Source organism: Podarcis muralis, chromosome 12, assembly GCF_964188315.1.
Source record: "Podarcis muralis chromosome 12, rPodMur119.hap1.1, whole genome shotgun sequence".
Lineage (NCBI taxonomy): Eukaryota > Metazoa > Chordata > Lepidosauria > Squamata > Lacertidae > Podarcis > Podarcis muralis.
The window spans coordinates 8,939,551-8,963,456 of record NC_135666.1 but is presented as its reverse complement, the minus strand read 5'-3'; the positions used below and the strand labels follow the sequence as shown (position 1 = coordinate 8,963,456).

At 45.8% G+C, this 23,906-nt stretch overlaps 1 protein-coding gene across 5 annotated transcripts in view; it reads right to left on the bottom strand.

The window, feature by feature from the left end:
* CRHR2 (corticotropin releasing hormone receptor 2) overlaps positions 1 to 23,906 on the bottom strand; it is a 212,100-nt gene that overhangs the window by 49,862 nt on the left and 138,332 nt on the right. For 3 of the 5 annotated variants that reach the window (XM_077936696.1, XM_077936695.1, XM_028750878.2), the window contains 2 exons: positions 23,678 to 23,784; positions 3,123 to 3,240 (listed from right to left, as the gene is read on the bottom strand). In XM_077936696.1, the coding sequence (XP_077792822.1) occupies positions 3,123 to 3,240; positions 23,678 to 23,784 (225 nt within the window). The remainder of the gene's footprint in view (positions 1 to 3,122; positions 3,241 to 23,677; positions 23,785 to 23,906) is intronic. The other 2 variants (XM_028750879.2, XM_077936697.1) reach the window with 1 other exon arrangement.

Sequence of the window (23,906 nt, the reverse complement as noted above, 5' to 3'; positions counted from 1 at the left end):
ATGTGGAACGCATTACGGCTTGATGTTGACAATGCACAGATCACTGTGGTCAGGTCATCCCTGTACAACAACGGCCTCTGGGGCACCAGCCCAAACTGGAAGATGGTACGCATAGCTACTGTGACCACTTAAGCTGAGACCCTCCCTGCCTGCAGACTGTCTCGCCAGAGTGGTGCATGCTCTGGTTATCGCCCACTTGGACTACAGCAATGTGCTGTACATGGGGCTACCTTTGAAGGTGACCTGGAAACTGCAGTTAATCCAGAATGCAGCAGCTAGACTGGTGACTGGGAGTGGCCACCAAGAACATGTAATACTAGTCTTGAAAGACCTACTGTACATTGGCTCCCAGTACGTTTCCGAGCACAATTCAAAGTGTTGGTGCTGACCTTTAAAGCCCTAAACGGCCTTGGCCCAGTATACCTGAAAGAGCGTCTCCACCTCCATCGTTCTGCCCGGACACTGGGGTCCAGCACTGAGGGCCTTCTGGCGGTTCCCTCACTGCGAGAAGCCAAGTTACAGGGAACCAGGCAGAGGGCCTTCTCGGTAGTGGCACCCGCCCTGTGGAACGCCCTCCCACCAGATGTCAAGGAAATAAACCACTATTTGACTTTTAGAAGACATCTGAAAGCAGCCCTGTTTAGGGAAGTTTTTAAAGTTTGATGTTTTATCATGTTTTTGATATTGCGAGCTGCCCAGAGTGGCTGAGGAAACCCAGCCAGACAGGTGGAATATAAATATATTATTATTATTATTATTATTATTATTACTACTACTACTACTACTACTACTACTACTACAACAAGGGACCCAGGTGTACGCCCAGATGTCACACCAGCTCTGTAAAGGTGAGCACTACCCTGTCTCAAGCAGCCACCCTACTAGGCTGGGGAAGGCTTCATGGAACCATAATACTGTAGAGTTGGAAGGGGTCGTGATCCCCATCTAGTCCAACCCCCTGCAATGCAGAAGTCTTTCGCCCCAATGTGGGACTCAAACCCACCACCCTGAGGTTAATAGTCTCACGCTCTACCAACCGAGCTATCCCATCTGAAGACCTCGGAACCACCTGCCCGCAAGGCCTTTGTCTTGCCAGCATTCAACTACCGGGTCCCCATCCAGCCTCCCACTTCGAATTCGCTGTGCCTGAACGCATCAGTTTCCCCGCTTCTTTTCAGCACGGATTGTTTCAAAATGAGTTTTCAGCATCCTTGCATCATGAGCGCTCCAGCCCGTCCGGCTTACAAGCATCCCTCTGGGCCAACCAGGTGGCAGGGCTGTGCAGGAGACCACGTAGTATGTGTGGTACCCAGCTCCCACCCTGTTGCAGACTAGAGCATCACCCGGCCCCCTAAAAGTGAGCCTGGAACACTGTAACCCAGGATGGATTGCATAGCAAACACAGCCTCTAATGCAGGCAGGCAGGAAGGAAGGAAGGAAGGAAGGAAGGAAGGAAGGAAGGAATAATTTTTTATTTATACCCCGCCCTTCCCAGTTCAGAAAACCAGGCCCAGGGCGGCTAACAACCAATTTAAAACACTTAACTGATGCAACAAAAAACAGCATAAAATACAGTATAAAATGTGGATAACAATAAATTCAAAATTCAGAAATCAATTTAGGATGGAAAATCCATCCAATAAACATTAGATAGTCACCAGGGCTAGCTGGCTAAATTAGTCCTATTTGGGCCAGTGAGGAGACCAGGGGAGAATTAGCTGTGGGATCCCAGAGCAGGGAATCTTCATAAAAAGGGGAGGGAGAGGGAAGGAAGGGGAATAAAAGATCAGGCTAGGTTCAAATTGAAAGCCAGGTGGAATAGCTCTGTCTTACAGGCCCTGCGGAAGGAAGTTAAATCCTGCAGGGCCCTGGTCTCCTGGGACAGAGCATTCCACCAGGTCGGAGCCATCACTGAGAAGGCCCTGGCCCTGGTGGAGGATAATCTGACTTCCTTAGGGCCCGGGACCTCTAAACTATGATTATTCATGGACCTTAAGGTCCTCTGCGGGGCAGACCAGGAGATGCTTTTCTACCTCTCTTTTAAATCAGAACCAGTGAGGGCTCTTTTAAATCAGAACCAGCTCTACCTCTCTTTTAAATCAGAACCAGTGAGGGCGGTGAAGGTCCTGTGTGAGTGTCTGGAGGCGGTTGGAGGATGGATGGCGGCTAACAGATTGAGGTTGAATCCTGACAAGACAGAAGTACTGTTTTGGGGGACAGGAGGCGGGCAGGTGTGGAGGATTCCCTGGTCCTGAATGGGGTAACTGTGCCCCTGAAGGACCAGGTGCGCAGCCTGGGAGTCATTTTGGACTCACAGCTGTCCATGGAGGCACAGGTCAAATCTGTGTCCAGGGCAGCTGTTTACCAGCTCCATCTGGTACGTAGGCTGAGACCCTATATGCCTGCGGACTGTCTCACCAGAGTGGTGCATGCTCTGGTTATCTCCCGCTTGCACTACTGCAATGCACTCTACGTGGGGCTACCTTTGAAGGTGACCCGGAAACTGCAATTAATCCAGAATGCGGCAGCTAGACTGGTGACTGGGGGCGGCCGCCGAGACCATATAACACCGGTCTTGAAAGACCTACATTGGCTCCCAGTACGTTTCCGAGCACAATTCAAAGTGTTGGTGCTGACCTTTAAAGCCCTAAACGGCCTCGGTCCAGTATACCTGAAGGAGCGTCTCTGCCCCCATCATTCTGCCCGGACACTGAGGTTCAGCGCTGAGGGCCTTCTGGCGGTTCCCTCATTGCGAGAAGCAAAGCTACAGGGAACCAGGCAGAGGGCCTTCTCGGTAGTGGCGCCCGCCCTGTGGAACGCCCTTCCAGCAGATGTCAAAGCGATAAACAACTACCTGACATTCAGAAGACATCTTAAGGCAGCCCTGTTCAGGGAAGTTTTTAACGTGTGATATTTTACTGTATTTTTGGTTTTTATGGAAGCCGCCCAGAGTGGCTGGGGAGGCCCAGCCAGATGGGCGGGGTATAAATAATAATTTATTATTATTATTAAATTATTATATTCAATTCCTACTGCTTTGGTTGGTCTGCAATCCTTGCATTGCCAACTACAAGATACTTAATTCTATGATGATGATGATGATGATGATGATGATTTAGTACCTCGTTGTTTTCGTGGATGTCGTGATCTATCATCTGCAGCAAGAACCACATCACATTCCTCAGGATGAAGGTGGTGATCAGATTCCAGTGGATAATATTCCGAAGGCATCGGATGCTCCTAAAGAGGCAGAGGCCAGAAGAAATTTAAAGAATTTTTAGCTAAATATTGTGATATAAGATAATTAGAAAATTCTTGGAAGTAACAAATAGGCTTAGGGACAGAAAAAGAATATGTGGTAGTAAATATTAAGGATTAGAATATTAATAAGACTGCAGAGTGGCGTTCTCAACAGACACTGGGATTGAGGCTTCATGTCCAATGTTCATGGGTTTCTGCGAATCATTTTGACCGGGGACCAAATTCCATCTCTCTGGTGGAAATGGTCTACAGAGCACCCATTCCTGGTTGGAGATCAGAGCTGGATTTAGGTTTGATGAGGCCCTGCTCCTGCCAACCTAGTATGTTAAAGTGCAAGTAGATAAATAGGTACCGCTCCGGCGGGAAGGTAAACGGCGTTTCTGTGCGCTGCTCTGGTTCACCAGAAGCGGCTTAGTCATGCTGGCCACATGACCTGGAAGCTGTATGCTGGCTCCCTCGGCCAATAAAGCGAGATGAGCGCCACAACCCCAGAGTCAGCCACGACTGGACCTAATGGTCAGGGGTCCCTTTACCTTTACACATGTCCACCACATATGATACTATGACCCCTCCTCTTTTTTGCATCTCCAAGGTCACCCAGGGAGCTTCATGACTGAGTGGGAATTTGAACCCTGGTCTCTCTGGCACTCTAACCACTACACCCCACTGCCTTCCTAGAGTACTTCTGCTGTGGAGCAGCTTTATAAATCAAGGAGGTAAATAATATGGGGAAAGCAAAATGTCGTTTAGAGAAGGATCTGAAATATTTTCCTTGACGCTTGAATCTTTATTATTATTCAGGATTGTTTAATGTGGTGTTTTAATGAGTTGTAAACCACTCTGAGATTTCCCCCCCTTTAAAATATGAAGCGGCATAGAAATGAAATTAATTATAACAATAAAATTAAGTTTAATAAACAAACAAACAGGGAAATGAATCAGGCTTAATATAAGGAGGTCAGAACATCCCTTTGTGAGTGGGAGTTTTCAGCCTCACAGGAGAATTTTGATTTGTTCATTTCTTATGGCATGCTGGGGCGCGGGTGGCGCTGTGGGTAAAAGCCTCAGCACCTAGGGCTTGCCGATCGAAAGGTCGGCGGTTCGAATCCCCACGGCGGGGTGCGCTCCCGTTGTTCGGTCCCAGCGCCTGCCAACCTAGCAGTTCAAAAGCACCCCCAGGTGCAAGTAGATAAATAGGGACCGCTTACTAGCGGGAAGGTAAACGGCATTTCCGTGTGCGGCTCTGGCTCACCAGAGCAGCGATGTCACGCTGGCCACGTGACCTGGAAGTGTCTCCGGACAGCGCTGGCCCCCGGCCTCTTGAGTGAGATGGGTGCACAACCCTAGAGTCTGGCAAGACTGGCCCATACGGGCAGGGGTACCTTTACTTTTTACCTATGGCATGCTAGCAGATCTCTCGCAGTACACAAACGAAGAATTGCTGGGATAGGCTGCAATCTGCAAACCGTTGGCTCCGGAATAATTGTCTGCACTTTAAGAAGACTACTGTGAAACCGCTTCAGAATTAATGGCTTGTGCAAGGCAGCTTCATTCCTCATTTTCCAGTTGCTAAACATTTTGCATAAAGAGCGCAGCATCAGTGTCTTAATGAGGTGGAGAATGGCTCCGAGATATTATTTTCCCCGAACTTTCACACTCCACAATATCGAAGGTCTTTTCAACACCCACCGCGTATTGGAGCTCAAAAATTATATTCCAAGGGCGGCTCCAGCTCTATCTCTCTCTGACTGTGTGCATGCACACACACATTTGTGTGTGTCTCTCTGTGTGTGTTTGCAACAGCACAGCCTGGGGGCATTAGAAGTTTCATTCCAATTAGGTTTTGCAAAATTATCCAACAGGAGAGAAGGTGGTTTTCTTAAAAAGCTCCTTGCAGCTTCAGATGCACTGGATTTTTTAAATTATTAAAAAAAACCCCCACAAATTGAAAACATGATTTGCACCGAAAGCTGCAGCAAAGGTGAAAACTGCCATGTTCACTGCCCTTGGCTAAAAAATAATGATATGTCTGGATGCCGAATCGAAATCAAGCAACGCACGACACAGAAATAGACACACACACAAACAGAAATATTGCATCAAGGTGAAAAGAAAAAGCAGAATGATAAGACAAGCCATAGGTAAAATAAGGTAAAAGGTAAAGGACCCCTGGCCAGTTAAGTCCAGTCAAAGGCGACTATGGGGTTGCGGTGCTCATCTTGCTTTCAGGCTGTTACGGAAAAATCTGGGTGCGAGGCTGCTCTGCCACCCAGCTCATCGGACTAAGTCCGTGGGTCCCTGCGGAAGAAAATGAGCTCAGCCGGACGCAGGAGCAAACTGTAGAAGATCCAAGTTTATTGCGCAACAGGTTCAAGGCGAGATTGAACCCCGAGAATGGGGCGACATAGACTTTTAAAAGTTCCCTCCAAGTCCCAGAATACAGTGCACGAAACGTCATGAATACATTTTGGGAAGGTTGGGTTTCATGGATTACATCATGAATATATTACACACGTCATGAATATGTTTACAGAGAGGTGGGGTTACACTGATTAACATTTAAGACAAGGGAGGGGGGAATGTGCAGAGTGAGGGATATACATAAATAAACATTTCTTGAGTACCGGTGGTGGCAGGACAATGGGACAGTGATATGCATCGTCTGCCACCTGGTATTGCCCGGAGGAAGGGTTAGGCAGGACGATCTGACAGGATTAAGAAGTTCCTGTGTACGTGACTTGTCGTCTTGAAGATTATGGAGGTAGGGGTAGCAACATGGAGTCCAGAGGCAACTGAGTTGAATGTCACCAGGATGGAGAAAATCGGAGTTGTGGTTGATTTTATATCAATTTCTAAAGGTTTCAATGCTTTCCAGACTCACGTTAGGAATAGGGCGAGAGAAAGGCATAGGAAAGATGGGGCTTATTCCGCCCGCGTGAAGACAGGAAAGAGAGCCTTTTATTTACAAGGCAGGGGTACAGTGTGGTGCCTATGCAATGGTGCGGGGGCTGAGGGTTCGAGGCCGGCTGGGCACTGCAGGGGCCATCGCCTCGGACCCCTTCAGGGAGCGGTAGGGAAGGATGGGTACCCCCCCCCCTGTTCCTTCCGTATCAGTCCCCCATTCGGAGATAGATTTGCATTAAAGTTCTGCAAGAACTTGCAAATCTTTTCTCCGCACCCTAAATCTCGGTGAATGTAGGGGTGCCCTGTGAGTGGGAATAGGCTCTAATGGAAAAGGAGGTGGGTGGGCAGCAGAAGAGGGAACAACACAGGAACAACACGGACGAATAAAATTACTTGTGGCACCCTAGCTCTTTCAAACACTTTCAATAGTGGTGTATGCTTTACATTTAGCAGGAAGGTCCACTACTGACTGAAAAAATGCAGTTTGCTTTTTAGCCCCACCGTTTTTGTGTTTTCAGGTGTCAAGCTAGCTCTTCTATGGTCTCACACCGGCATAGTGGTACAGTAACACATCCTGCTGAATCCCCTCAGGGCTTTCATTTAACCATGTCGCCTGGCACCCACCATAGCTGGCACAGGCTCGGACACATCATGAGGGATATGTCTTCGCCTTGGTCTTTCTATGGGTTTTTTCATTATTGCAGGCTCTGGTCTCGCACTCCTGGAAAATTGTCCACTTGCTCTTAAAGGACCAAAAGCTAGTTGCAGCCTGGATACACGTGCCCAATTCCAGTAGAGTCCAATTTGAATTTATCTTGCCCCGTGGTTCTCAACTTTTCAAAACCAATATGTTAAAACCAAAGCCATTCTTAAGGGGCATTTGTCCAAATGAGTCAATTTAACTCTATAAGGGACCATTCTTGCTACATCAAGGCATATACAATTTTCTTGTTACCAATAATAATATTACGTATGGTAGTCGTGTCCTCAAATAAATAAATAAAATTTGGGACATGATCTACACCCAATTTCATCTGGCATCCTAATTAAAACATCTCAAATAATAATAAGGAGTGTTGCTTCAAATCTATCTGATAAAATATGGTTCCGATAATAATACTTGGTTGGGGTAGATTAATTTCGCAGCTATAGATGAAAACCAAGATTAATAAGTAAATAAATGCAGAACAATTGCTACTTGAAGACAGTACTGAATCTGCAAGAGATGCAGGGAAATCATAGAAAAGATTTGAAATAGTTTTCTGGAACAGAAAGAAAGAAATAGTAAAATCTGGGAACTTCATGTATAGGAAAACATTAAATACATAAATAAATAGGTAGGGAAGGTTGGACTCTGCAGAGTGCCAGGTGGGACAAGGAAATATGATCATCAGTTGACTTAATCTAAATATAGTGTGCTCTATTGGAAAGCATTGTAATATATGGGAATCCTCCATGAAAACTTGGGTGTAAGCCATATCCTTCTGCTGTTCATAGTTATGTATCCTACATTATACAGAAACAATTACACACAGAAATTTTCTTTGTGGAGATAACACATTATCAGACACACTTCAGCATTCCTACATAATAACACATAATACCCAAAACGTACAAATTATTAATTCTACACTATATCTTGAGGCAATAATGTGATCTTGAGGCAATTCTTGCTGCTTTTACATGTATTTCCAAACTTGGCGCAAGGGCATTTCCTTCAAAATCTAATTAGTCAGTTTCTCAAGTCTTTTATGGGAAGAAATTGTTGTGGCCACTGTGATGCATTGGCAGGTTGCTTAGCTGGTGAGGAGATGGTCTTAGTATTTTGGTCTCCCGCAAAGCATCCTTTGGAAATAGGCCTGTAGGATCTGAAGACATAATTAGTTGTTGTTTTTTCCTTCTTTTCTTTTTTTAAGGAGGAAGATAATAGTCAAGAAAGGAGAGAATATTCTGAAATTTTCTTCTTGGGATGCTGTAAATACAAACTCATAGTTAAGCATTTTATCTATTTGAATATTATGATCATTTACATTTAATTTCCTTCACTTAGTTTGGCTGTGGAAGAAACGAAGGGACAAAACCTTTGTTAATCTGAACACAATTGGCAAATTGTTAAACATTTTGCTTATGTGGGTCCGAATTCTCTTCACTATCCTGTTTGAAAGGGAAATTTTTATTTCCTGTGAAAATCTGTCAGGAATGCTGTTCCTATAATGCATAGGTATATAGTATTCACAAAACCAGACGAGATAAAAGACAAGCTCAGTGGGAAAACTGTGGAAAGAATTTTGCATGTTAGATTGGGAAACTGCTCAAGAGAGGAACTCACAGTGGGAGTGCTTTGATATTTACCTGTGAAAAGAATTTGGCATGTTAAGATTTGAAACTTGGCAACCTCTTGACTTTTGAGGGTTCAGTACCTACTCTTTTGTCTTACCTAGCTCCGGGAGGGTGATTTCCCTCAATGGTTTTTTACATAAGGAAATTTGGATAGGTTTTTTTTTCTTGCAGTACTTGCTCTCCAAACCTCCTCTTCCCCCCCTTCTTTCCCTCCTCCTCTCTCTCTCTCTCTTCAAACTGATCTAGCCTCTGTGCATGTGCAGAGTTCATGTCTCAGCAAACCTGTTATACTATTGAAATGTTGCATCCTTTGGCTAAATTACCATTTGAATAAGGGAAGGGAAGGGTATGGAGTAGATTTAAAAAATAGGGTTAGATTTTAAAGCAAAAAAGAGAAACTCAGCAATTCAAGTATTCACCAAAGCTAGCAATTTCAGCCCAAGCAAAGGGACTGCTTCCTTTATGTACAGGAAAGGGCTATCATTATTGGTCATTTTATCTGGTCATTCGCGGAACAATCAACCGCTCTCTTATTTATGAGTAAAAATGGCCAGTCAGAATGCATAGGATTTTAAACATTCTCAGTCAGTTCAGCCTTACCATTCGCAGACAAATTTTTCTCCTGCCCTTTATTTACAGGATTGGTCAAGGCTAATTCTACTTGATTATTCATTTGTATGTGCTTAAACTTTGAGTGGACTTTTAAGTCTGATTTTTGTAAATAATAGACAAAACGATAAACACTGTAATCACTTAAATGCCTGATATCACCAGTTCTGCTTCAAACATCATGGCTTCACCTCACACCTTTTAAAAAAACAAAGAGCAAATCTGGGCTGAATTTCAACTCATCAGCCACAAATTGGGAAAGTTGAAAGGGACCTGGGGTCATCTAGTCCAACCCTAAAATACAGGGTTCATAGCAAGATTTGTACTACCAGAAACACACACATACTTATGTACACAGACACAACTGGGGAAGAGATCACAAGCCATGCGCCTATCACAAACCATGCGCCTATTATGTACTAAGGAAGAGGAAAATAAAAGTACCCAACTAGTTTGAGTGAGAGTTTACTTCCTTAGACTAAAGAGTGAAAGTTCCTAGATAAATTATCTTTAAAGACTGAAGTGAACATTTTTCCTAAGATAGGGAGAGGATCTCTTATAAAGCATAGTTTAAACAGCCATAGATTTGATTTAAAGGAATACAAGAGTGAACAATTTTCCTGAACTTGCAGAGGAATAGTAAGCCTAATCTATGCCCCCCCACCTTTGCAGTTTCCTTTAAAGGAAGCTTACTCGGGAGTAAATTTACCTGGCACAGAATAAGAAGGAGAAGGGAAAAAACCTGAAAGAGACAGAATGAAACAAGGGGGGCATTTTCTAAGAAAAGAGGCCAGGACGTCTTATAGAGACTGATATCAGGAGCTTTACAATAACTCTTCTGTCCAACCAAATCAAAGTTAAAACTGGACTCACATAATTTTCTTAGAAGGAACACCATACCTTCATAGGCATATGCTTAATGAAGTACATACACTGCATTTTAGCTTGAGAGAGCAGTTGGCTCAACTAGGCTTTTGCAGCAGAAACATTTGGTTATCAGCACCTTCCAAAATAAGACGGTAGACTCACGATCTCAAAAGTTGGAGCAAAGCAAGAGGTGGGGTAAACATTTGCACACTTCATTCTCATCTTGTCTTATTTTGGACTGCTAAGATCCAGCATGGCTTCCTTAGATTTAACTTTTGAAGCAAGCTTGCAGTTTAAACTATGCACACTTAAGAAAGGCAGTCTGCCAGAGACAGAAGGAACAGACAACACACATAACAGACAACATGTAAACATACATATTCTCATATATGTATTAACAGACAGCACACATAACAGACAACATGTAAACATATATATTCTCATCCTTTAGTTGGTTATTGCAAGGAGTTGGGCCACTACCTTTGGCTTCATTAAGTGAAATTAGTAGGAAGGTCCCACATGGTTTTATGAGCCTCCTTGCCTCTTCAAACACACCACCAGTTAATCAAACTGGTAGGGCTCACAACGCTTGGTTGACGGGGTACCCCTTTATGTTTCACGCGTGTCTAGACAGAAAGAGGGAAAGAGAAGGGGTCGGTGAGGATTGGTAGGTCTAGGAGATTGGTATACTTAACATGAGGATTTATAGGAAAAGAGGGGTCATCAGTCGCTTGGCAACTTTCTGAGAGAGTTTTTAAAGAGCTCTAGCTATCCGGTATTTCATATTTCCTTCCGATTTCCTTAATCAATAACCTGGGGTCCCTTTCCACTCTGCTGATCCCGCCCAATTCCTCATGGGCTATCCCTCCTGGCAACCTCCTTATCTATCGTCACAATCTCAGGAAAAGGGGCCCTACTGGACGCCCGCGCCGTGCGGTGCCAGATCGGGTGATCCCTGGATAGAACTTCGAACTGAAAATCCCCCTTGCTTTTGGAAGCGGGCTCACGCACGATACACGTGTTACGTGGCTCCGACCAGTGCGGCTGGGATTGGGATAGAAAGCAAGACCACTTCCTGCCCCCTAGGAAGGACGCTCGGGAAGATCGGAAAAAGAGCTCCAACCCCTTGCTTTCAACTGGGATGCCCGTTGCGGAGAGTCGGCTATCTTTCAAGTCGGGTCTCTCCGTCTTACTTTCGGGCTCCCAATTGGTGCGGCTGGCTGGAGATTTAAGGAAAAGAGATAGAGCTCAGAACCCCCCTTTCGGGTTGAGCAGCGGTCCACGGTCTCTCTCACCACTTGGACCAAGAGACAGGCGAGAAGGAGCGATAGAGAGGAGGGCAGAGAATTCAGTTGCCAGGAGACTTCCACCCCCTTCCCACCAGTGCACTGGATTTTTCCTTTTCCTTATACTCACGCGTCTTCTATGATGATCCCGGGATCGATGAATAAGCCGGCTGGATCCCTCTTTTGCTCCCCGGCTGAACTCCTAGGGCTTTCGATTACCGCCCGGGAGATGGCTGGGGGTCCAAAAGGGTCTTCCCAGGCAAAATGGCCCGGAGCCGGCTGAAGATTTCGGGGCCCCCAGTCAGCAGCTCGGGAGAACCGCAAGCCCCACGTTGCGGCGCCAACTGTTACGGAAAAATCTGGGTGCGAGGCTGCTCTGCCACCCAGCTCATCGGACTAAGTCCGTGGGTCCCTGCGGAAGAAAATGAGCTCAGCCGGACGCAGGAGCAAACTGTAGAAGATCCAAGTTTATTGCGCAACAGGTTCAAGGCGAGATTGAACCCCGAGAATGGGGCGACATAGACTTTTAAAAGTTCCCTCCAAGTCCCAGAATACAGTGCACGAAACGTCATGAATACATTTTGGGAAGGTTGGGTTTCATGGATTACATCATGAATATATTACACACGTCATGAATATGTTTACAGAGAGGTGGGGTTACACTGATTAACATTTAAGACAAGGGAGGGGGGAATGTGCAGAGTGAGGGATATACATAAATAAACATTTCTTGAGTACCGGTGGTGGCAGGACAATGGGACAGTGATATGCATCGTCTGCCACCTGGTATTGCCCGGAGGAAGGGTTAGGCAGGACGATCTGACAGGATTAAGAAGTTCCTGTGTACGTGACTTGTCGTCTTGAAGATTATGGAGGTAGGGGTAGCAACATGGAGTCCAGAGGCAACTGAGTTGAATGTCACCAGGATGGAGAAAATCGGAGTTGTGGTTGATTTTATATCAATTTCTAAAGGTTTCAATGCTTTCCAGACTCACGTTAGGAATAGGGCGAGAGAAAGGCATAGGAAAGATGGGGCTTATTCCGCCCGCGTGAAGACAGGAAAGAGAGCCTTTTATTTACAAGGCAGGGGTACAGTGTGGTGCCTATGCAATGGTGCGGGGGCTGAGGGTTCGAGGCCGGCTGGGCACTGCAGGGGCCATCGCCTCGGACCCCTTCAGGGAGCGGTAGGGAAGGATGGGTACCCCCCCCCCTGTTCCTTCCGTATCAGGGCCGAGGAAGCTGGCGTTTGTCCACAGACAGCTTTCCAGGTCATGTGGCCAGCAGGACTAAACCACTACTGGTGCACGGAGGACCATGACGAGTGCCAGAGCACATGGAAGCACTGTTTACATTTCTGCCGCAATGGTACCTATTTATCTGCTTGCACTGGTGTGCTTTCAAACTGCTAGGTTGGCAGGAGCTGGGACAGAGCAATGGGAGCTCACTCTGTCACGGGGATTCGAACCGCCGACCTTCCGATCAGCAAGCCCAAGAGGCTCATTGCCCCATGTGTTATGAAGACTGGACTAGCCTCCCCTCTAGTTCAAACAATTCTAAAATATGGACGCGCTTTTACTCTTGCAAGATTGAATGTATTGCCCTTGGCTGTACTCGAGGGACGATTCCAACAGATTCCACATGAGAAAAGCTTACAGTGGATGCTCAGGTTGCAAACGTGATCCATGCGGGATGCATGTTCACAACTCGCAACGTTGCATCTGTGCACGCGTGGGTTGCGATTCAGCGCATCTGCGCATGTGCAAAGTGCGATTTAGCGCTTCTGCGCATGTGCGGCTGCCGAAACCCAGAAGTAACCCATTCTGGTACTTTTGGGTTTCGGCGGTCCGTAACCTGAAAAAACGCAACTGAAGCATCTGTAACCCAAGGTATGACTGTATATCCCTGTGGAGATGGCAGTACTGAATCGGTGGCGCATGCCCCTCTGGCTTGCACTTTTCATAAAGACTTGAGGAATGAGATTATCACCCCTCTTTTATTGTCTATTCCGGGTCGCCCAGCCACTGCCACAGTGCCCTTTCTCTTGGCAGGGCAAGATGAGCAGGTGACAGCAAAGGTTGCAAGGTTTTTAGCTGGGGCAATTAGAATAAGATCCGCTATTTGACTATTGATTCAAAACCCCAAAATGTATTTTATATAATTGACTTTTTATTTTTATTCTCTGTATATCGTATTGTTGTTTTATTGCTATGGCCGATGGTTGACGCAAATAAAGATTCACTCACTCACTCACTCACTCACTCACTCACTCACTCACATTGCCAGTCCTATGATGTGGAACAGTTTTCCAGCAGAGTTGTAACAGACACCTTTGCTTCCGACTTTCAGGCGTCTTTTGAAGACTTGTTAAAGCTGACAGACCTTTGCAGCTGTTTAGATTGTTATGTATTTATTAGCCAGTCATCATGTATATATTGTAGCACACTGCTGTGCTGTGTTGCACGAACTGGCAAGCTATAAATACTTTTATAAAAAGAAGATTGGACGTTTTGCAGGAAGGAAAGTGACCAGGAAATGCAGGGGGAAATGGTGTGTTTCCTTTGATGCAACGTCACAGATCAGAATGCATGCTCACCAAATAGCCCACATTGTGTAATCGCCCTGCAAACCAATCAGGATGTATGCTCAAAATAATAATAATAATAATAATAATAATAATAAATATTGCTGTTGCTATTATATTTTATTTATACTCTACTCACTCTGGGTGGCTTCCAGCACAGATAAAACACAATAAAATGTCAAATATTAAAAAGGGTTAAAAACATTGTTAAGTTGGAGTTCCCACGAGTGAAACGAGCAGGAGACAAGGGAAAATACGGTTATAAATATGATGAGAAGTTGCGGAAGGGACATGGAAGAGACTTAAGGGCCTCGGATACAAGGTTACCAGGTTAATGCGCTAGATCGATGGGACAATAAGGACTGACAAAACCCGGGACCAGGAGGAAGGGACGCTGGATGAAGATGGGATTGTTTCTACTATTAGGATTGTTTTATAAAATCGATGAATGTTAAAAAAAATGTTGGAATGAAATTACTTGGCTCTAGTAAAAATATGTAAAGAATTACGTAAGAATATAATGGCTATGAGAAGTTAGTAAAGAATGATGTTGGATTGAACTAAAGTGGTTTTATGCTGTAATGTTATAAATGAATATGGAAAAATGGATAATTAATAGGTAAAAATCGAATGTTATAATATATGAAAGGATTTGCTGAACCAATGAATTGAATTGGAATACAAAAAAGGGAGGTGTGAGGAGGTCCGGAAAACAAGCAAATGGGTGGCTTCCAACACAGATAAAACACAATAAAATGTCAAATATTAAAAGCTTCATTTGGAAGTGCCCTGGGTTTCAATGGCCAACATTTTCAGCCTCTCCCTAGGAACAGAGCTGTAAAGGTTTTTCTCTTTTCTTGTTTTCTTCCTCCCTTCTTCCCCATCCTTCTTTCCCCTATCATCAGATTTGGGCAGCAGCCGAAACTTTTTTCCCTTTTTCATTTCCCCAGACCTTTTAAAAACTTCGACTGAATTATTTAGGCTGGCTCAAAATCAAAGTTGTTGTGCTTTGTTCTGCTGCTGTTGGTTTTATTGGTTCATTTTCTTTGTTAGATTGTTTTTAATATGTTCTGCTCTGGTCCTCCCAGAGCGCATTTAAAAAGATTTTCTTTTATGGAAGGTGTGCGGCTCAAAGAGATTAAATCGTTAATTAGTTAAATATCGCCACTACATAGGTGTTTCCTTCCAATAGCTTCTAATTCCTTCTCTGTTTCTTTTCTTGTGATATAAAACTGGAGAAATACCGGTACTTCACTGTTATACCTCAGAAGATTTACCTTGTGTTTGTAAGAGTAATTCTGCAACTTTTTTGTTTTTGTTTTTTTGGCATTTGTACCCATGCGAAAGGCTGGGCTGGATGAATCCCAAGCCGGAATTAAGATTGCCGGAAGAAACAACAACCTCAAATATGCAGATGACACAACCTTGATGGCAGAAAGTGAGGAGGAATTAAAGAACCTTTTAATGAGGGTGAAAGAGGAGAGCGCAAAATATGGTCTGAAGCTCAACATCAAAAAAAAACCTAAGATCATGGTCACTGGTCCCATCACTTCCTGGCAGATAGAAGGGGAAGAAATGGAGGCAGTGAGAGATTTTACTTTCTTGCGCTCCATGATCACTGCAGATGGTGACAGCAGTCACGAAATTAAAAGACACCTGCTTCTTGGGAGAAAAGCAATGACAAACCTAGACAGCATCTTAAAAAGCAGAGACATCACCTTGCCAACAAAGGTCCCTATAGTTAAAGCTATAGTTTTCCCAGTAGTGATGTATGGAAGTGAGAGCTGGACCATAAAGAAGGCTGATCGCCGAAGAATGGATGCTTTTGAATTATGGTGCTGGAGGAGACTCTTGAGAGTCCCATGGACTGCCAGAAGATCAAACCTATCCATTCTGAAGGAAATCAGCCCTGAGTGCTCACTGGAAGGACAGATCCTGAAGCTGAGGCTCCAATACTTTGGCCACCTCATGAGAAGAGAAGACTCCCTGGTGTTGGGAAAGATGGAGGGCACAAGGAGAAGGGGAGGACACAGGACGAGATGGTTGGATAGTGTTCTTGAAGCTACCAGCATGAGTTTGACCAAACTGCGGGAGGCAGTGGAAGACAGGAATGTCTGGCGTGCTCTGGTCCATGGGGTCACGAAGAGTCGGACACAACTAAACGACTAAACAACATGGAAGAACCTGAGTGTAAACTGAGCAAGTGTGCATTTTTTTGGTCTCATTTACGTATTTTTGGTGTGCATACTTCCCAGCCTTAAAAAAAATAAATCTTGATGCTTAAATAAGCAACTGGGACGGAAGTGGGTCCTTGAAGCAAGAAGCAATTCCACATGAGACGGAGCTCAAGTGCCCTGGAATTCACAAATCCATTATCAAAACCCATTTGAGTTGCATTCCTCAAGCATCTCTCATTAAAAAGCAGGGAGTGCAAATCGGGAGAAGCCTAGCACTTCTACATCCTGCTGATTTTCCACTGGGAAGCGAGTTAAAAAGATACATCTCTCCCTCCTCCCTTTGAAATCAACCAGAATGGAACGTGCTCAAAGGGGCAGATCAAGCCCACTGATATCTCCGCCCAAGTCCGAAATCCATTGCTCCCGGATTTCTATGGCAGCCTGCCCAAATGACTCTGTTCTGGCAATGACACAGATCATTGAAACGCACAATTGCGATGGGGTATAAGGATGAGGCTGGGCGCGTGGGGGGTGCTGTACACCAGAGCGCCCCACACATGGGGGCAGTGCCAGATTTACGTATAAGCTAAACAAGCTATAGCTTAGGGCCCCACTCTCTTGGGGCCCCCCAAAAAAATTTAAGGGGGAAAACTGGATGTACATTTCCAAAATATAAGATAAAAAAGAAATGAAATAAAACCTACCTACAGCAACAGTGTTTTGTGTTGTGTAGGCTCCTATGATGTAAGTAATGAGCCCCACCTGCTAGCCTGCTCCCTAAAATATCACCCAAGATTCCCTTGTGACTGCACACTGCCAGGCATGCTCTGATCCTGGGTAGAACCCCCCCCCCCACATAAATAAGCCAGAAATTAAATTGTTATAACAAAAGGAGGAAAAAACTGCTATGGAAAATCGCTTAGAATTTTGTTTTGCTCTCTGGCGCCATCTGGTGTTGCATGCTTATAACACCTTCAAAACTCTGTTTCTTGACTAATGCAGCTGAGTCCCCTGTGTAATATGTCCACCTTTGCTAATCTTCGCAGCAAGGAACTCCTGATAACCTTTCAAGAAACTGGTGGATTCCTTATTCTACAGTTTGCTCTGCTTTACATGATACTGAAACAGATTAGATTGTAGATTTCCTTATACGGTGCAAAGCTCAAATGGAGTTTGTTAAAGAGAGACCCCAAAAGGCAGAAAAGTCTTTTGCACACACAAGGCTGGCGAAAGGTTGTGCGGATTCCGCAGAGCCAGAATCAATATTAGGAGCTCTGTATGGAACACTGAATTTGAGAGAGACAGAACGGAGTCTCAAGGATTTTTTCTGAGCTTCGAGATATGAATCCACCCTGGTAAAGGTAAATATAAAGGAACCCCTGACCATTAGGTCCAGTCGTGAACGACTCTGGGGTTGCGGCGCTCATCTCGCTTTATTGGCCGAGGGAGCCGGCGTACAGCTTCCGGGTCATGTGGCCAGCATGACTAAGCCGCTTCTGGTGAACCAGAGCAGCACACGGAAATGCCATTTACCTTCCCGCTGGAGCGGTACCTATTTATCTCCTTGCACTTTAGGCCCAAACCAATCCCAATACTGGCTAGAGAATTGTGGTGCTTAGCTGCAAGGTATACAGTGGGACTTCAAAACATCTTTCCCCCCCAACCCCAACCCTCCACAAAATGTGCTTTTATATTTAGTAAAGCAGCAAGATAAACAGATTCTAAAGAAACGATTGTAGAGTTAAAACATCGTAATTTCTTTCTCCTTCCTTCCTTCCTTCCTTCCTTCCTTCCTTCCTTCCTTCCTTCCTGTCATTTCTATAGAACTCCATTTAATTGCATTTCTAAACAGTGCCCATAAAAAAAAATAATCCACAGAAAATGGGACAATTTCTTAATCTTAATCTCCAGGTTCCCAGGCTGAACCTTTGACCCTCCTGTGCAAAACTTGTCCCGTGTACTTTTAACCTTCCAGAGAACTTTCTTCCCTCTATGCACAAGTTTGCTCTTGCTGTGCAACATGTAATATACAGGGATTTTATTTTTAAAAAACATTAAGCTACACAGAGCAGATCTTCACACGCAGCCTGCAACAGCTGTTGTAAGTCTGAATTCTCCATCCAACAAGCAGAAATTCCTCCAGCAAGGGTGGGGAAGTTTGGCTTCCTATGAACATATAAATCTGCCTTATACTAGACAACACTGTCACCCTACTTTGACCGGTTGCAACTTGCCCCAATCATTCAGGGATCTTTGCCTACAATGACTGATATTGTTTTGAGAAACCTCTGGCTCCCCTAGAACAAGCTCAAAATGGCTGTGCAAAGCATTAGCTTTCTGACATCCATCCATACCCAACAGCGATTTTATCATTGCTCCTTCTAATTGCAAAACACAGGTGGTGTGTGCCAATGGAAACAGAGCCAAAAGGGGCAAACAGAGAAACAAACCTAAAGCGAGGATGGTGGCAAAACCCCAAAGAGCCCAATGAGGACTGGGGATATTCCGCAGCCACAGAATTTCGAGTCTGCCGGAAAACAAAAAAATAGGAGCAGAATGCCTTAAGCTCCTCACAGCATTCTTGAAGGAGGGAGAAATCCTGAGTGGCAACACTCCTGCTACAGATTTCGTTGCACATCTCACTTGCTGTCATTACGCCACCAGTGTAAATCAGTTGTATTAGCAGTCACTTCATGGTCCACCCCCTTATGGATCCAAATGGTTTCCAGAGAGTGGTAAGGTAAAGGTAAAGGGACCCCTGACCATTAGGTCCAGTCGTAACCAACTCTGGGGTTGAGGCGCTCATCTCGCTTTATTGGCCAAGGGAGCCGGCGTACAGCTTCCGGGTCATGTGGCCAGCATGACTAAGCCGCCTCTGGTGAGCCAGAACAGCGCACGGAAACGCCGTTTACCTTCCCGCCGGAGTGGTACCTATTGATCTACTTGCACTTTGACGTGCTTTTGAACTGCTAGGTTGGCAGGAGCAGGGACCGAGCAACGGGCACTCACCCCGTCACGGGGATTCGAACCGCAGATCTTCCGATCGGCAAGTCCTAGGCTCTGTGGTTTAACCCACAGCGCCACCCGCGTCCCTTCCAGAGAGTGGTAGGGGATGCTTTATCCCATGTTGATGGCCTTTCAGCTGATTCCCTGGTGGCCCGCTGGAATGCGGAGTTAACCAGGGCTATTGACTGTCTGGCTCCGAAGTGCCCTCTCCGATTGCATGGAGCCCGGACAGCCCCGTGGTTTTCCCTGGAACTGAGGGCAATGAAACAATCGCTGAGATGGTTAGAGCGCCGGTGGCGGAAAACTCATTGTGAATCTGGCCGGACACAGATTAGAGCTCAACGTCGAGCCTGCCAAGTGGCGATAGCGACGGCGAAGAGGACCTTCTTCACCGCCTCTATTGCATCTGTGGAAAACAGCAGCAGGAGACTCTTTCAGGTGGTTCACAATTTAATAGAACCACCTGCGCCACTGGGGCCCGGTAAGAGCCCCAAGGTCTCCTGCAATGATTTTGCAAAGTTTTTTTTGCAGATAAAGTCGCTCAGATTCGGAAAGAGGTAGACTCCACTGTGGGAGCAGAGCCGGGGCGGGAGAGTGCTAGAGTCCTGTCTGGTCAAGTTGTGTGGGATCAGTTCCAAGCTGTTACCTCTGAGGATGTGGACAGGCTGCTTGGATGAGTGAAACCGACCACCTCTCTCCTTGATCCTTGCAGTGGCCATAAATACATTTGTGGTGTATGGCAAAAAAGAGAGAAAAAGGAATCCATGACCAGAGGGGGTAGGGAAAGAGTGGGGCAACATCAATGGGGCTCAATTGTCCACTATGCTAATCCACTGCTGCACTGAACTTCTTGTCATCTGAACATGGTTATTTGGAGGTGCAGAAGACATTACAATATAGAAGGCCAAGGGCTACCACTATTCCTGCCTCAAAGGAACAGTATCATGGCAAGGAGGAGAACAACTCCATCTATTGTCCAGGAAAAGAAGCAGTGGGAGGGAGTTTTCTTTGCCCCTCTGTGCCAGAAAGGCCACTTTCAAGAACTGTGCAACTATGAAACGACACCTTGGTTTGCTTTTTTCTTCCTCCCTCCTCCATCCCTCCTCCTCTCGTGCCATGTCTTTCAGAATGTATAAAGGTAAAAAAAGGTAAAGGTAAAGGACCCATGGACAGTTAAGTCCAGTCAAAGGTGACTATGAGGTGTGACACTCATCTCGCTTTCAGGCTGAGGGAGCCGGTGTTTGTCTGCAAACAGCTTTCCGGGTCATGTGGCCAGCAGGACTAAACCGCTTCTGGCATAACAGGATGCCAGGACAAGTGCCAGAGTGCATGGAAATACCGTTTACCTTCCCGCTGCATTGGTACCTATTTATCTACTCGCACTGGTGTCCTTTCAAACTGCTAGGTTGGCAGGAGCTGGGATAGAGGAACGGAAGCCCACCCCGTTGTGTGGATTTGAACTGCTGACCTTCTGATCAGCAAGCCCAAGAGGCTTGGTGGTTTAGACCACAGCTCCATCCACTCCCAAAAGGTATACCAAACAGTGTGGAGCCTTGCTTTCCTTAAAACAATAGTGTCCCCAAGCCCCTCAGAAGCGCCTCTCAATGTGTAATCGGTGTGCGCCATACCCTGGCAGCCTTCATGCTGGAATGTTGATGTGCCATCTTGCAAAGTAGCCTCTTATTGACATGGTGGGGAAACTTTTTCAGTCCTTAGGGGGAATCCTTTGGGGAGGCCACCTGCCACCTGTGAATGTTGGCAGCCCGGTGGACATTAAGCAGCTACAGTGGTACCTCTGGTTGTGAACGGGATCTGTTCCAGAGGCCCGTTCGCAACATGAGCAGAATGCAACCCTCGTCTGCGCATGTGCGTGTCACGATTTGCCACCTCTGTGCATGCGCGCGACGTCATTTTGCGTGTCTGCGCATGCGTGAGTGGCGAAACCTGGAAGTAACCCTTTCTGGTACTTCCGGGTCACCACGGGACACAACCTGAAAACGCTCAACCTGAAGCAAACGTAACATGAGGTATGACTGTAGTGAGAAGTCAGGGGCAAAAGCCCAACTATCTCCATCCTTCCAAACAAAAGAGTTTGCCACAGTTGAAGGACACAATCTGCCCAAGCCAAAGCACATCCAAGGTAGCTGTGGAACAGCGCTGGTGAAGGGTGTGGCCTCAGAAGAAGGGGTGTGGCCTGAGCAGGGGGTGTGGCCTAGGGAGAGCTTTGGGAGGGGGCAGACAGAGGGGGTGGGGTTTGCATTGGGCTGCTGTGTCCAGTTCTGGGCACCACAGTTCAGGAAGGACACTGACAAACTGGAACGTGTCCAGAGGAGGGCAACCAAAATGGTCAAAGGCCTGGAAACGATGCCTTATGAGGAACGGCTAAGGGAGCTGGGCATGTTTAGCCTGGAGAAGAGGAGGTTAAGGGGTGATATGATAGCCATGTTCAAATATATAAAAGGATGTCATATAGAGGAGGGAGAAAGGTTGTTTTCTGCTGCTCCAGAGAAGCGGACACGGAGCAATGGATCCAAACTACAAGAAAGAAGATTCCACCTAAACATTAGGAAGAACTTCCTGACAGTAAGAGCTGTTCGACAGTGGAATTTGCTGCCAAGGAGTGTGGTGGAGTCTCCTTCTTTGGAGGTCTTTAAGCAGAGGCTTGACAACCATATGTCAGGAGTGCTCTGATGGTGTTTCCTGCTTGGCAGGGGGTTGGACTCAATGGCCCTTGTGGTCTATTCCAACTCTATGATTCTATGATTCTATGAGCCTGAGGTTCCCCACATCTGTCAGATGATTTTATCTTTCTTCCAGAAAGAAACACACAACCATTGCATGCCCTGCTTAGCCTGAAACCTTTGCTGCTGAATGGGCTGGTTGTTCCTGCTTTGATTTGGCAGGATGATGAATGAAATGGCATCCGTCGGCCACCTGGGCAGAACAAGGTCCTAACCTGGCTGCTGCCCCTGTGTGTGTAAAAGAGTTGTGTTTTCTGCAAGGACAGCAGCACCCCGGCGGTTCATATCCCACCCCAGGCATATTACGCCGCATGAAGGATCACTGAGAAACAGCTTCTCTGCAGGAGCCGCCCTCCCACTTTTCAGCCTGCTTGTATTTTTTTGCAATGGCATTTACTCGTCTCTTTCCACTTCATCAGCAGTTGGTATAGCAGCTGCTATTGTTGCCCCGCAGATCAGCAGACAAAGCGACTCAGGAGAGAAAGAGGAATGAAGTTGTTCAGCACTCATCCCCTTCCCCCATTCCAGTTCTTCTCGCAGGAAGCCAGAGGACAGAGTTGAGTGAAACTGAGTTCTCTTGGTTTCTCATTTTTGTAGCCTTTAGTTCATTGCTTCACATTTCCACATGAGTTTGCGATATATATATTTTTTAGGTTCCTCATGAAAATGCACCAGCATTTTGGTGCAAATTTCTCTGAACATGCACATTTCGGTTAGCGAGATTGCCTGATGTTCCCATTTTGCAAAGGGATTTTCCCTAATAAAATGCACTTGCAAAGGGATTTTATTAATTCCTATTAATGCACATTCTGCCCCCTTAAATGTATTTTGTGCACATTACCTGACTGGAGTATTTATTATTATTATTATTATTATTATTATTATTATTATTATTATTATTATTTTATTATTACATTTGAATACCAGCCTTTATCTGCAGATCTCAGGCTGGTTCACAACATAAAATACAATATAAAAACACAAAATGTGCAATGAAAACAAGAACAAAACCCACAAATCAATAGACCTCCCCCTCTCGCAAACACATTTAAAAGGGCTAGAAGAAGTCAACAAGCCAAAGCCCTGGCTGAAGAGGTACTGCATTGCAAAATTCAGAAAAGTGCAAATTTTTGGAGAATGGTTGTGCATTGTTGCAGAAAGCAAGAATTCAATAGGTTCAGGAACAGAATAACATCCCACACCCCCAACCTCAACTCCTGTCGTTCACCAGACCTGGAAGTCCTTCAAGGCAACTGAGGGGAAGGCAACGACTGGGAATGGCAAGCTGTAATGATCTTACTTGAGGTGGGTTTTGCATGGTCTTCTGTTAGCTAAAGGCGGTACTTTCTGAAGGATTTTTTCTACTTAATACTAATCTCTAGGCTTGTGCAGTGGGGTTGTAGAGTTGCAAAATATATAGCCGCTTTTCTTTCTGTCTTCCCCATAGTAGCTGCAGAGACTGCAGTTGAAAAAAGTTTGCTAAGGGAGTTTCTAAGGGATGCGGGTAGCGTTGTGGGTTAAACCACAGAACCTAGGACTTGCCGATCCGAAGGTCGGCGGTTCGAATCCCCGCGACGGGGTGAGCTCCCGTTGCTCAGTCCCTGCTCCTGCCAACCTAGCAGTTCAAAAGCACATCAAAGTGCAAGTAGATAAATAGGTACCACTCTGGCGGGAAATTAAACAGTGTTTCCGTGTGCTGCTCTGGTTTGCCAGAAGCGGCTTAGTCATGCTGGCCACATGACCCGGAAGCTGTATGCTGGCTCCCTCGGCCAATAAAGCGAGATGAGCGCTGCAACCCCAGAGTCGGCCATGACTGGACCTAATGGTCAGGGGTGCCTTTACCTTTACCTTTAAGGGAGTTTGCTAACATGTCTGCAAGCTGCCCAGCCAGGGCTGATTACTCACCTCAAGCACAGGAAGAGCAGGAAGGCGATGATGAGCGCCCCTACAGAAATGCAGTGTCCTAGGTAGTTTATGATCATGGCAACCTGGTAATAGAGAGCAGGCTTCGTCTGGGGGTGAGAAAACAGAAAGAGAGGTCTCATGAGCAAAGCAGCCTGAATCTATGGACCTGAATCAGGGAAGGGTGGCCCTTAAAAGATTGCTGGACTCGCTTGGGAAGACAGGCAAACTA